We start from the raw sequence: 15051 nt of genomic DNA, 5'->3' as shown, positions 1-15051 counted from the left end.
TAGTTAACTATTGGTGCTATCAGGAAAGATATGTGCAGTTTATAATGGTTTCAACATTGAACATTGCATATCTAATGAAATTTTTATTAAAATATTATGGAGATCGCAGCTGTGGTTGAAAATATGACTCAAGGACATCATATTGTAGCTTATGAGCTCAGACCTTACCTGGAGTGCTGCAATTTGGCACTTACTAGGGTCAAAATCCAAAACGTTCTAAAAGTCTTATACTAATTTTCAACAGTTCTTGTAACAATCACAGTTCATATATTTTCAACAACTGTAATCCAGATTACATCATAAAGTTCTAATTTATTCTGTACAACTAAAAAGGTTAATAACAATAAAGTGCTGAAAATATAAACACCAATAATACAACCTGCAACTGTGTTCTAAAACTGTGAAAAATCACGAAGAACAGATTTTTTTTTTTTTAAAGAAAATGACAGGAAGTTATTCTTACATCTATGAACACACAAAAGGAAGGATATCAGGACATATACCTGTAAAATGGCAAGAGTCCAAGAAACAACAGTCTTTAGAAAATATAGGCTCAATTTCCAGGCAGAGTGTTCTAGATAATACAATTGGAAATACAGTAATTTCAGTGACATATAAAATACTTACAATGTTTGATTTGCCAACATACATACACACATACATGCACACATAAACATTCAAAATAGATTTATTAAGTACAATTCATATAAAACCAGAATTTTGCTTCAAAAATTTGTCACACTGCTTTGTACTTCTTAAATTATTCTTGACAATATTAACAGTGGACACATTGTGCTTTTTCAGACTTCCAGCACTTAAGGAGATACAGATTGCTCGGTGAAAACATTTGCTGTAAAATTAAACACATTATCTTAGATTATCTTTTGGAAATAATTTCATGAAAAAAGTATGTAACAGACTTCATCAAATAAATTATGGTAAGCTATATTAAGAAGAAATGGTAGTATTTTTAATCAAATGTAAATATTCTGCCACTATTTACACCAATCAATATAGATTAAAAGTTCATTTCTTGCATTTCAACTTGCTCTTGATTGAAATTCTGATTCTACTGTCACTTAAATTAACAGTTTTCTATCTTCTCATAAATTTGTCTCTCTCTTTTCTTTCTCATTTTTTCTTTAAATAATAAAGAAATTTTTCACAACACCATCTTAACATATACATGCACTTGCCATTTTATATGCACATTTTCATTTTTTTATCTCCAATTTTCATGTCAAGACACTGTAATGAAACTTTTCAATAAACATTAAAAAACAAGTAGTGCAGGTACCTTGAATAAAAGCTTGTGAAAGAAGTGCTCTGCACCGGCAGAGATAAACAACAATAAAGATTACAAAAGAAATGGGGTGAAAAGGAGCAGCACAAAATAAAGCAATAATCAGACTTTTGTATAACAAGACATGGTCCAAAAGATTTTGATAATAATAAGGAAAAAATTCAGGTACAGGGTAATTATAAAGTCCATGAAACATTTAAAAAATTATTAAGAGTGAAATGATACAAATTACAGCTTTGGTTGGTTGGTTGTTTTGGGGAAGGAGACCAGACAGCGTGGTCATCGGTCTCATCGGATTAGGGAAGGATGGGGAAGGAAGTCGGCCGTGCCCTTTCAGAAGAACCATCCCAGCATTTGCCTGGAGTGATTTGGGGAAATCACGGAAAACCTAAATCAGGATGGCCGGATGCGGGATTGAACCGTCATCCTCCCGAACGCGAGTCCAGTGTCTAACCACTGCGCCACCTCGCTCGGTAATTACAGCTTTTGTAAACCATAAGCCATAATAAAAAATTGTACTGTCTGCAGTTCTGCACTCATATGCAGAACCATCTTGAAAATGGCAACTTCGCAAGCATATTAACCTAGAGTGATGAAGCCACTTTTCATCTTTCAGGAAAGGTCAACCAACACAACACACTTATATGGGGGATACAGAATCAACATAGAACACATCCATGATTCCAAGAATGTTAACTGTCCTGTAAGATAGACAGTGGGCCATCCTGTTTCACTGATATCACCTATCTCAACATGCTGGAGCTGAAGCTAATGTCACAACTGAAAACTGATAGCAGGGATTTTATCTTTCAACAAGATGGCGCCCCTTCATGTTTCCATAATTGTGTATGGTGTTACGTTACCTGAATGGGATACTGACAGGTTATTGGATAGGTCGTGATGCAGTCGTTGACCTGATGTTGCTTAAGTGGCCACTACAGATGCTCTACTTGATGCCTCTCAATTTTTTTTATTTTTTTTATTTTTATTTTTTATTTATTTTTTTTTTTTTTGGGGTGGGGGAGTGGGGTGGGGGTGGGGTTGGTGAGGGGGGAGTATATCATTTATTTTCCACCTCTACCACAAAATTTTGAAGAGGAGCAGCTGGTCTCACCAACACTCCTGATATGCTGCGTTGGGTATGAGCAGAATCTACCCATTAGATGTGCAGTGTGTGATGAAAGGTGAGTGCACAGTTTTTTAACAACATTTATAAATGTTCTGAATGTTAGTCTTTCATGTACTGTATCACGTGTTATGTTGTTCTTGGCCATTTATATGTATCAATATTCTGAAATGTTTTATGGACTTCATAATTATCCTGTACACAATAAAACAAATCTCATTCTTCAGAAAGATAAATCAAATCTAAAACCTTCAATGAGAGGAAAGAAATGATAAGGCAGTTCTCAAGGAGGGAAACAAGTGGTAAAAGAAATGCTTCCTAACAGAGAAAAGAAAATTTTTTAAAAATATTTGTAGATTTATAAAAATGAGTCATGCTTTCAAGCAACAAACTGAAACAACAGTTGTTGACAGTGACAAATGTATTATCAAGTACTACAATATGTATCTAAAATGTCTTTTGATTATTATGCTACTAATTTAAATGATACAGTACATAACAGTTTTATAATTCTAAATGGTGGGAGATGGAAAAGAATTAGAAGACCCTCTCACTCATGACAATGAGAAGCAAGGGTAAGACACTTACACCTGTTAAGAAAGAACTATGAATGGTGTTGCATCTCACAAATTAAAACTGTGATGCATCATAATACTAGGTCTGTCTAAAAAGTATCCAACCTTTGATTTTCCCGCACAAAATAGAGACGATAGCGCGTGCCACTGTACACAGTAAAGGAAGAGGCCTTTATGTGCATGTGTGAATTTTGTACCTGCCTTCCAGCATGTCAGTCGCTGCCTGTCGGTCGATGAGTGAGGTGCTACAAACCTGCTCATGGGAATACCGATTCTCTCAAGATGACTGAACGTATTGAGCAAAGATACTGCATCAAATTTTGTCAAATGCTTGATGATTCTCTAAGTGAAACAATTCATTAGATTCAGCAGGTGTTTGGAGAAGATACAATGAGTGTAACACAAATTAAGGAGTGGTTCAACCAATTCAAAAATGGCCGCACATCAGCGGAGAGTGACCAGCATTCTGGCAGGCCCCAAACTGCTTGGAGGGCAGCTGTTGTTGAGTTGTGTATCATGAATATGCACCGGAAGGACAAACAATGACAAAGGAGCACTATCAAGGCGCTCTCCGGTGACTCTGTGATGCAGTTCGGCGCAAAAGACCAGACATGTGGATGCAAAGAACTGACAATTGCATCACGACAATGCTCCCGCACATTCATTCCACTTGATCCAAAATTTCTTGGCCAAACATGGAATTACAGCCATTCACCAACCTCCCTACTCTCCAGACATGGCTCCTTGCAACGTCTGGTTGTTCCCAAAGTTGAAGGTGTCACTGAAAGGATCCCGTTTTGAGAGTAGAGAAGAGATAATGCGGAACACGACGATGGAGCTTAACACAATTCCAAAAGAAGACTTCCAGAGGTGTTTTCAGCAGTGGAAGGATCGGTGGGCTAAGTGTGTGCAAGCACAAAGGGCCTACTTTGAAGGGGATTAGGGTCCCAACCCCATCAGATATTCGAAATATTTTTTCTGGCCAAAGATCAGATACTTTTTAGACAGGCCTCATATATACGGCAGCAGATAGTAGACTTGAATTACTCAACATTCCAGTACCAGATTGAACTTTCTTGGCAAATGAAATTAAAGTAACAAAAAGAAAAATATGGTCGAGGTAACAATAGGGGGGATAAATTACTCAAAATACTGTGTCTTGACTCCTTTAACTGTTTTATGATGATGTCAGTCTATGTGATTGCCGTAAGCTTAGTGACAACAGTGCATCACAAGTTGTTATACAATATAGCACTGAAGATGGTCACTCAGTGACAGAAAATCGATTTTGCAATAGTAAAAAATATACGACCAATGCTGTCTCTTTTTTCAAGTATACCTGTTATCAGGTTGTAGTGCACAAGACAACATAGAGTCGCTTTCATAGCTGTTAACAGAACAATAATACAATACATATTCTTTAATTCTGACACAAAATTGAGGTTTTAATGAGATGTTTGTGATAATTGAGACTCTAAAAATGTATGATGATTATTGGTGTATAAAATGCATTTAGCAGTACAAAATAAGGAAGTACTAAAATATTATGTGACATACATAATAACATACATAGAAGAAGAATGGGTAGGTTTGAGGGATGAAGTAGTGAAGGCAGCAGAGGATCAAGTAGGTAAAAAGATGAGGGCTGCTAGAAATCCTTGGGTAACAGAAGAGATAATGAATTTAATTGATGAAAGGAGAAAATACAAAAATGCAGTAAATGAAGCAGGCAAAAAGGAATACAAACGTCTCAAAAATGAGATCGACAGGAAGTGCAAAATGGCTAAGCAGGGAGGGCTAGAAGACAAATGCTAAGGATGTAGAGGCTTATCTCATGAGGGGTAAGATAGATACTGCCTACAGGAAAATTAAAGAGACCTTTGGAGAAAAGAGAACCACTTGTATGAATATCAAGAGCTCAAATAGAAACCCAGTTCTAACCAAAGAAGGGAAAGCAGAAAGGTGGAAGGAGTATATAGAGGGTCAATACAAGGGCGATGTACTTGAGGGCAATATTATGGAAATGGAAGAGGATGTAGATGAAGATGAAATGGGAGATATGATACTGCGTGAAGAGTTTGACAGAGCACTGAAAGACCTGAGTCAAAACAAGGCCCCGGGAATAGACAACATTCCATTAGAACTACTGACAGCCTTGGGAGAGCCAGTCCTGACAAAACTCTACCACCTGGGGAGCAAGATGCATGAGACAGGCGAAATACCCTCAGACTTCAAGAAGAATAGAGTAATTCCAATCCCAAAGAAAGCAGGTGTTGACAGATGTGAAAATTACCGAACTATCAGTTAAATAAGTCATGGCTGCAAAATACTAACACGAATTCTTTACAGACGAATGGAAAAACTAGTAGAAGCTGACCTCGGGGAAGATCAGTTTGGATTCCGTGTTGGGGCAATACTGACCGTACGACTTATCTTAGAAGCTAGATTAAGAAAAGGCAAACCTACATTTTTAGCATTTGTAGACTTAGAGAAAGCTTTTGACAATGTTGACTGAAATACCCTCTTTCAAATTCCGAAGGTGGCAGGGGTAAAATACAGGGAGCGAAAGGCTATTTACAATTTGTACAGAAACCAGATGGCAGTTATAAGAGTCAAGGGACATGAGAGGGAATCAGTGGTTGGGAAGGGAGTGAGACAGGGTTGTAGCCTCTCCCCAATGTTATTCAATCTGTATATTGAGCAAGCAGTAAAGGATACCAAAAAAAGTGTAGAGTAGGTATTAAAATCCATGGAGAAGAAATAAAAACTTTGAGGTTTGTCGATAACATTGTAATTCTGTCAGAGACAGCAAAGGACTTGGAAGAGCAGTTGAACGGAATGGACAGTGTCTTGAAAGGAGGATATAAGATGAACATCAACAAAAGCAAAACAAGGATAATGGAATGTAGTCGAATTAAGTCAGGTGATGCTGAGGGAATTAGATTAGGAAATGAGACACTTAAAGTAGTAAAGGAGTTTTGCTATTTGGGGAGCAAAATAACTGATGATGGTCGGAGTAGAGAGGATATAGAATGTAGACTGGGAATGGCAAGGAAAGCGTTTCTGAAGAAGAGAAATTTGTTAACATCGAGTATAGATTTAAGTGTCAGGAAGTCGTTTCTGAAGGTATTCGTATGGAGTGTTGCCATGTATGGATGTGAAACATGGACGATAAATAGTTTAGGCGAGAAGAGAATAGAAGCTTTTGAAATGTGGTGCTACAGAAGAATCCTGGAGATTAGATGGGTAGATCACATACCTAATGAGGAGGTATTGAATAGGATTGGGGAGTAGAGAAATTTGTGGCACAACTTGACTAGAAGAAGGGATCGGTTGGTAGGACATGTTATGAGGCATCAAGGGATCACCAATTTAGTACTGGAGGGCAGCGTGGAGGGTAAAAATTGTAGAGAGAGATCGAGAGATGAATACACTAAGCAGATTCAGAAGGATGTAGGTTGCAGTAGTTACTGGGAGATGAAGGAGCTTGCACAGGATAGAGTAGCATGGAGAGCTGCATCAAACCAGTCTCAGGACTGAAGACCACAACAACAACAAAATAAGAACTATTTGCAAAACTATATTTCAAACTGAGATATTTGTTCTACATCAAGGAGGTTTGTGTGACAATTAACACCTCTCACAGAGTGAAACAAAAATATATTACCTCACTATCACCATTTCAGTTGTGGTCCAGAACTGGAATAAAACAGGAGGTAGAAAATTATCAATAGTGCCCACAGTACTGAAAGATGCAACACTATCCGGTAGTAACCACAACAAATTTCATAATTTATGGCCACGGTGACAGAGTAAGAGTTCTTTGTTGGTGTGTGCAGTATACAGGTGTTGGGGATGCCAGTGGAAATCTCAAATTCATGCATGCTTGTCTCATGTGGTTGAGGTTTTTGTCATTAATGTTTTAACAAAAACTGATACCTACAATATTTTCCACACACTGTTCAACAACTAAACAGTAAATATCACAAGAAAGAAAACATAATAAAGTCCAAATTGAATTTGTTAGTGGACAGAGAAATGTAGTGGTTTGACATAGTTGTTTCGTAAGTGAAAATTATTGGACAATTTAAGAATATAGACTTATCTCTCGAGAGGACAGCATCTTGCAAGGAGTTGCCTAGGAAATGGCAGGTCCTCTTCTCCTGTACAGGTCCCAGCAGATAAATCAGGTACAGAGTGTAACATAATACCCTGTTGCTCCCATGTCCAATTGTTCATCCCTTATATTACCAGCCAGTTTGAGATTGGCCAACATGGACTTCCTTAAGATGAACAAATATAAATGGACTATATTCGAACTACTTTACACGTATTAAGCATCCTCGAGTATTACACACAGGTTGCGTTGCACTCTGGTGAAAGAATACAACATGATCAACTAATGATTAACTCACTAAAGTGAACTTTTGCTAGCACACGTTTAGCACCAAAATAGTTCTGTGGATGTCCAGTTCTGAGAAAAGAGGCAGGAGGAGACAGTATGAAACTGTTGAGGGACTCAGTTATTTAAGGTGTAATAATGATTATCTGTCTAAAATAGAAAGTAACACATGGCAAACTCTTCAAGGTTGGCAGGCTATTCTAGTATGCAAACAGTTATCAAGAAATACTAATGTTCTGAATAAGCTCTTGGAAAGTCATATTTTAGTTTTGGTGAAAGTAATTTGGGAATAATGGATTGAGGGTATTCAGACAGTGTTTGAAACTCTGGCTTATCTTATAAATAATGAATAAATTCACTTTCAACATTCTCAACATCAGGGCCATAAACCACAGAATATCAAAGATTAAAAGGTAGCTGCCTTGTTAGAGCTAATAGTTACTTCAGGCAGTTGCTGATAAGGTGGGAGGAGATGGAACAAGGGATAATTACTTGGAGCTTGCAGATTAGTGCTCAGAGCATCCAAGGTGGTGGATATAATATGGTACCTGTTTCTTGTGTCACATGAAAAAAGGCACACAAGTTCATTGACAGACGTCTCAAAATGGGATGACTGCCTTTGTGAATACCAAAGAAGTACCTTTGAAGGAACTGGGAGATTATACTGATATAATGAGCATACCGGCCTGTGGTTTTACTCTCATGCACAGTTAGTCACATCAAGCAGAAGACATGCTATCTTGTACTCCACCATTTTCACTGTTTCTAGTGGGACAAATTGACATTATACTGTTCATCTATCGTGGTACAGAAGATGTCACTAAAACAAATAAATTGAAAATCTGTGTATTTATCTAGTTTACTTCCCGATCCAAGGTGATATGCTGGGTTTCCTTTGTGCATGAGTGAGACAAGTGGCAGATAAATTCACTTCAAAATTCCAGGTTATAGCATTTTATGTACATGTCATTCCCCCATTACCTTTCATTGATTATATCAAAACTTGGGTAATATTTACTACGAAAAATTTAATTTTTGCTATTTCATCAGTAGGAAACAACTTTTGTGTATTCTACCAATTTCAGCAGTAGCATCCTCATTCTCTCAAATTTCACTGTACATCAATCTTATGAAACTTACATTTTTCAGAATTTTAGGACATTTATAAGTGCTGTGCATAACATATTTCATACTAAATCTATGGCTGTGGGCCACAATTGCACATTTTACAAGTTTTGGAAGCAATATCTTGTTGGGAAAATTATTTCCTTTAATTGCAGGTAGATATTTAGACAATTGCACCAGGGGGCTGCAAAAGTGGCAGCTGAGGAGGATGCATCAGTTCTCCCACCTCTCATCTTCCCTTTGTTTTTAAGTGCCAATAAGAAATCTTCAGCCAAGTCCAGCTGTGTCTGTGACTCTAAGCTCACACTACTGCCACAGTGTCTTTACTATGACAAGTGCCATCCAAGTAGCTTCAAAAGAAGTAGCAGCTATCAAATGAACACCTGACATTAACCAGGGTGTATGAGGTAATACTGCTCTTGATTCATGCTGCTGCTGGCAAGGCTTTGCAACTCTGTTACTGCTCATTATACAGCAATTGTGTGTGTCTGCATCACATGGAAGTGTATGTTTGCCAAGAGGGCAGTGATTTTCATTGTGGAATACTTCTATGTTTGTTCACGAGTTAAGATGACTGAGTTCCAAGCCAAACAAAGTGTATTTCTTCGCAACCTTGACGACAGTGCCAGAAGAAACAAAGTCTTATTTGCACTGAAGATTGCAACAGCAAACGAATGTCATGTTTCACTACTGAGCATACAGACAACATTTGAAAAAGCACCAGCAATGGAAACCTGTGGTCAAGATACAACTTTTCAGAGAAAAGAAATTAGTGGAAGAAGAACGGTCACTGAAGTGGACTATTTCCAGAAATGTGTTCATCACATTGTATTGGAATTTTCTGAGCATGGCTTATATCATATGATGTAAAAAGAGTTGTTGTTGTTGTGGTCTTCAGTCCTGAGACTGGCTTGATGCAGCTCTCCATGCTACTCTGTCCTGTGCAAGCTTCTTCATCTCCCGGTACTTACTGCAACCTACATCCTTCTGAATCTGCTTAGTGTATATCTTGGTCTCCCTCTAAGATTTTTACCCTCCACACTGCCCTCAAATGCTAAATTTGTGATCCCTTGATGCCTCAGAACATGTCCTACCAACCGGTCCCTTCTTCTTGTCAAGTTGTGCCACAAACTCCTCTTCTCCCCTATTCTATTCAATACCTCCTCATTAGTTACGTGATCTACCCATCTAATCTTCAGCATTCTTCTGTAGCATCACATTTTACACTCCATACAAATACTTTCAGAAACGACTTCCTGACACTTAAATCTATACTCGAAGTTATATATATATATATAAAACTTCGAGTATAGATTTAAGTGTCAGTGTCAGGAAGTCGTTTCTGAAAGTATTTGTATGGAGTGTAGCCATGTATGGAAGTGAAACGTGGTCGATAAGTAGTTTGGACAAGAAGAGAATAGAAGCTTTTGAAATGTGATGCTACAGAAGAATGCTGAAGATTAGATGGGTAGATCACGTAACTAATGAGGAGGTATTGAATAGAATAGGGGAGAAGAGGAGTTTGTGGCACAACTTGACAAGAAGAAGGGACCGGTTGGTAGGACATGTTCTGAGGCATCAAGGGATCACAAATTTAGCATTTGAGGGCAGTATATATACGAGGGCATTTCAATAATAATGCAACACATTTTTTTTTCTGAAACAGGGGTTGTTTTATTCAGCATTGAAATACATCAGGTTATTCCCCAATCTTTTAGCTACACAACACTATTTTTCAACGTAATCTCCATTCAATGCTACGGCCTTACGCCACCTTGAAATGAGGGCCTGTATGCCTGCACGGTACCATTCCACTGGTTGATGTCGGAGCCAACGTCGTACTGCATCAATAACTTCTTCATCATCCGCATAGTGCCTCCCACGGATTGCGTCCTTCATTGGGCCAAACATATGGAAATACGACGGTGCGAGATCGGGGCCTGTAGGGTGCATGAGGAAGAACAGTCCACTGAAGTTTTGTGAGCTCCTCTCAGGTGCGAAGACTTGTGTGAGGTCTTGCGTTGTCATGAAGAAGGAGAAGTTCGTTCAGATTTTTGTGCCTACGAACACGCTGAAGTCGTTTCTTCAATTTCTGAAGAGTAGCACAATACACTTCAGAGTTGATCGTTTGACCATGGGGAAGGACATCGAACAGAATAACCCCTTCAGCGTCCCAGAAGACTGTAACCATGACTTTACCAGCTGAGGGTATGGCTTTAAACTTTTTCTTGGTAGGGGAGTGGGTGTGGCGCCACTCCATTGATTGCCGTTTTGTTTCAGGTTCGAAGTGATGAACCCATGTTTCATCGCCTGTAACAATCTTTGACAAGAAATTGTCACCCTCAGCCACATGACGAGCAAGCAATTCCGCACAGATGGTTCTCCTTTGCTCTTTACGGTGTTCGGTTAGACAACGAGGGACCCAGCGGGAACAAACCTTTGAATATCCCAACTGGTGAACAATTGTGACAGCACTACCAACAGAGATGTCAAGTTGAGCACTGAGTTGTTTGATGGTGATCCGTTGATCATCTCGAACGAGTGTGTTCGCACGCTCCGCCATTGCAGGAGTCACAGCTGTGCACGGCCGGCCCGCACGCGGGAGATCAGACAGTCTTACTTGACCTTGCGGCAATGATGACACACGCTTTGCCCAACGACTCACCGTGCTTTTGTCCACTGCCAGATCACCGTAGACATTCTGCAAGTGCCTATGAATATCTGAGATGCCCTGGTTTTCCGCCAAAAGAAACTCAATCACTGCCCCTTGTTTGCAACACACATCCCTTACAGACGCCATTTTAACAGCTCCGTACAGCGCTGCCACCTGTCGGAAGTCAATGAAACTATACGAGACGAAGCGGGAATGTTTGAAAATATTCCACAAGAAATTTCCGGTTTTTTCAACCAAAATTGGCCGAGAAAAAAAAGTGTTGCATTACTTATTGAACTGCCCTCGTATATAAAAAGGAACCGAAAACGCATCGATGGAAGACAAATTCTGATGCAGAGATCTGATATTGCAGCAGCCAGGGCTAGTTTTTTGAGAAAAATGCACACTATTAAGAAAGAAACCATTGCCGTCCTATCACAATCTCGATGAGACATGGTTCAATCAAAGTCATGCCACAAACCACATCTGTCTGAATCTGAAAGGCAATGATGGGTTGTGAAAGTACCGACAGTCAAAGAACCAGATTTTTTGTCTGCTATGCAGGATCACATGAATGTGGCTGTATAAAAAGCACAAAACTAATATTTATAGCCTGAAAATCCAGAGATTACCATTAAGAAATGAATAGTGATGTACTCAAACACTGACTTTTAGACTGATTACATGGATTAGAAGAGGGTTGTGTGATCATCATGGATAAAGGCAGTAATCATTCAAGAAACAAGGATCAAATTCCTACTTCAGTTACAAATACAGTGGATAGAAGAGAAAACTATTTTGATTTCTGGCCGCTATACAAAAGTGGCCCCCCCATGAACCATGGACCTTGCCGTTGGCGGGAAGGCTTTAGTACCTCAGCGATACAGATACCAGTACCGTAGGTGCAACCACAACAGAGGGGCATCTGTTGAGAGGCCAGACAAACATGTTGTTCCTGAATTGTAACACTCACCAAAACAGCCTTGCTGTGCTGATACTGTGAACGGCTGAAAGCAAGGGGAAACTAAAGCCGTAATTTTTCCCGAGGGCATGCAGCTTTACCATATGGTTACATGATGATGGCATTCTCTTGGGTGAAATATATTCTGGAGGTAAAATAGTCCCCCATTCAAATCTCCGGGCGGGGACTACTAAGGAGGATGTCATTATCAGAAGAAAGAAAACTGGTGTTCTATGGATCAGAGCATGGAATGTCAGATCCCTCAATCAGGCAGGTAGGTTAGAAAAATTTATAAAGGGAAGTGGATAGGTTAAAGTTATATATAGTGAGAATTAGTGAAGTATGGTGGCAGGAGGAACAAGACTTCTGGTCAGGTGACTACAGGGTTATAAATAAAAATCAAATAGGGGTAATGCAGGAGTAGGTTTAATAATGAATAAAAAAATACGAGTGCGGGTAAGCTACTATAAACAGCATAGTGAACACATTATTGTTGCCAAGATAGACACAAAGCCCACGCCTACCACAGTAGAAGAAGTTTACGTGCCAACTAGCTCTGCAGATGTCGAGGAGATTGATGAAATGTATGACGAGATAAAAGAAATTATTCAGATAGTGAAGGGAGATGAAAATTTAACAGTCATGGGTGACTGGAATTCGAGAGTAGGAAAAGGGAGAGAAGGAAACATAGCAGGTGAATATGGAATGGGGATAAGAAATGAAAGAGGAAGCCGCCTGGTAGAATTTTGCACAGAGCATAACTTAATCATAGCTAACACTTGGTTCAAGAATCATGAAAGCAGGTTGTATACATGGAAGAGGCCTGGAGATACTTGAAGGTTCCAGATAGATTATATAATGGTAAGACAGAGATTTAGGAACCAAGTTTTAAATTGTAAGACATTTCCAGGGGCAGATGTGGACTCTGACCACAACCTATTGGTTATAAACTGTAGATTAAAAATGAAGAAACTGCAAAGAGGTGGGAATTTAAGGAGACGGGACCTAGATAAACCGAAAGAACTAGAGGTTGTGGAGATTTTCAGGGAGAGTATTATGGAACGACTGACATGAATGGGGGAAAGAAATACAGTAGAATAAGAATGGGTAGCCTTGAGAGATGGACTAGTGAAGGCAGCAGAGGATCAAGTAGGTAAAAAGACGAGGGCCAGTAGAAATCCTTGAAACTGAAGAAATAATGAATTTAATTGATGAAAGGAGAAAATATAAAAAATGCAGTAAATGAAGCAGACAAAAAGGAATATAAACATCTCAAAAATAAGATCGACAGGAAGAACAAAATGGTTAAGCAGGGATGGCTGGAGGACAAATGTAAGGATGTAGAGGCATATCTCACGAGGGGTAAGATAGATACTGCTGACAGAAAAATTAAAGAGACCTTTGGAGAAAAGACAACCACTTGTATGAATATCAAGAGCTCAGATGGAAACCTAGTTGTAAGCACAGAAGGGAAAACAGAAAGATGGAAGGAGTATAAAGAGTGTCTATACAAGGGTGACGTACTTGAGGACAATATTATGGAAATGGAAGAGCATGTAGATGAGGATGAAATGGGAGATACAATACTTCGTGAAGAGTCGGACAGAGCACTGAAAGACCTAAGTCGAAACAAGGCCCCGGGAGTAGACAAAATTCCATTAGAACTACTGACGGCCTTGGGAGAGCCAGTCCTGACAAAACTCTACCATCTGGTGAGCAAGATGGATGAGACAGGCAAAATACCCTCAGACTTCAAAAAGAATATAATAATCCAAATTTCAAAGAAAGCAAGTGTTGACAGATGTGAAAAGTATTGAACTATCAGTTTAATAAGTCACGGCTGCAAAATACTAACATGAATTCTTTACAGACGAATGGAAAAACTGGTAGAAGCTGACCTCGGGGAAGATCAGGTTGGATTCCGTGTTGGAACATGTGAGGCAATACTAACACTATGACTTATCTTAGAAGAAAGATTAAGGAAAGGCAAACCTATGTTTCTAGCATTTGTAGACTTAGAGAAAGCTTTTGACAATGTTGACTGGAACACTCTCTTTCAAATTCTAAAGGTGGCAGGGGTAAAATACAGGAAGCGAAAGGCTATTTACAATTTGTACAGAAACCAGATGGCAGTTATAAGAGTCGAGGGGCATGAAAGGGAAGCAGTGGTTGGGAAGGGAGTGAGACAGGGTTGTAGCCTCTCCCCAATGTTATTCAATTTTGTATATTGAGCAAGCAGTAAAGGAAACAAAAGAAAAATTCGGAGTAGGAATTAAAATCCATGGAGATGAAATAAAAACTTTGAGGTTCGCCAGTGACATTGTAATTCTGTCAGAGACAGCAAAGGACTTGGAAGAGCAGTTGAACGGAATGGACAGTGTCTTGAAAGGAGGATATAAGATGAACATCAACAAAAGCAAAACAAGGATAATGGAATGTAGTCAAATTAAATCAGGTGATGCTGAGGGAATTAGATTAGGAAATGAGACACTTAAAGTAGCAAATGAGTTTTGCTATTTGGGGAGCAAAATGACTGTTGATGGTTGACGTAGAGACGATATAAAATGTAGACTGGCAATGGCAAGGAAAGCGTTTTTGAAGAAGAGAAATTTGTTAACATCAAGTACAGTTTTAAATGTCAGGAAGTCGTTTCTGAAAGTATTTGTGTGGAGTGTTGCCATGTATGGATGTGAAACACGGACGATAAATAGTTTAGGCGAGAAGAGAATAGAAGCTTTCGAAATGTGGTGCTACACAAGAATGCTGAAGATTAGATGGGTAGACCACATAACTACTGAGGAGGTATTGAATAGTATTGGGCAGAAGAGAAATTTGTGGCAAAACTTGAGTAGAAGAAGGGATCGGTTGGTAGGACATCTTCTGAGGCATGAAGGGATCACCAATTT

The 15051-nt window shown here is 39.0% G+C and overlaps 1 protein-coding gene across 1 annotated transcript in view; it reads right to left on the bottom strand.

Moving 5' to 3' along the window:
* Positions 1 to 250: 250 nt before the first annotated feature.
* LOC124794786 overlaps positions 251 to 15051 on the bottom strand; it is a 246117-nt gene continuing 231316 nt past the window's right edge. Inside the window, exon 8 of the mRNA XM_047258433.1 lies at positions 251 to 850. Coding sequence (XP_047114389.1) covers positions 816 to 850 — 35 coding nt within the window. The 3' untranslated portion in view covers positions 251 to 815. The remainder of the gene's footprint in view (positions 851 to 15051) is intronic.

Source organism: Schistocerca piceifrons, chromosome 4, assembly GCF_021461385.2.
Source record: "Schistocerca piceifrons isolate TAMUIC-IGC-003096 chromosome 4, iqSchPice1.1, whole genome shotgun sequence".
In the NCBI taxonomy this organism is placed as follows: Eukaryota; Metazoa; Arthropoda; class Insecta; order Orthoptera; family Acrididae; genus Schistocerca; species Schistocerca piceifrons.
The sequence above is the reverse complement of the archived record's forward strand: the minus strand, read 5'-3'. Positions and strand labels throughout refer to the sequence as shown.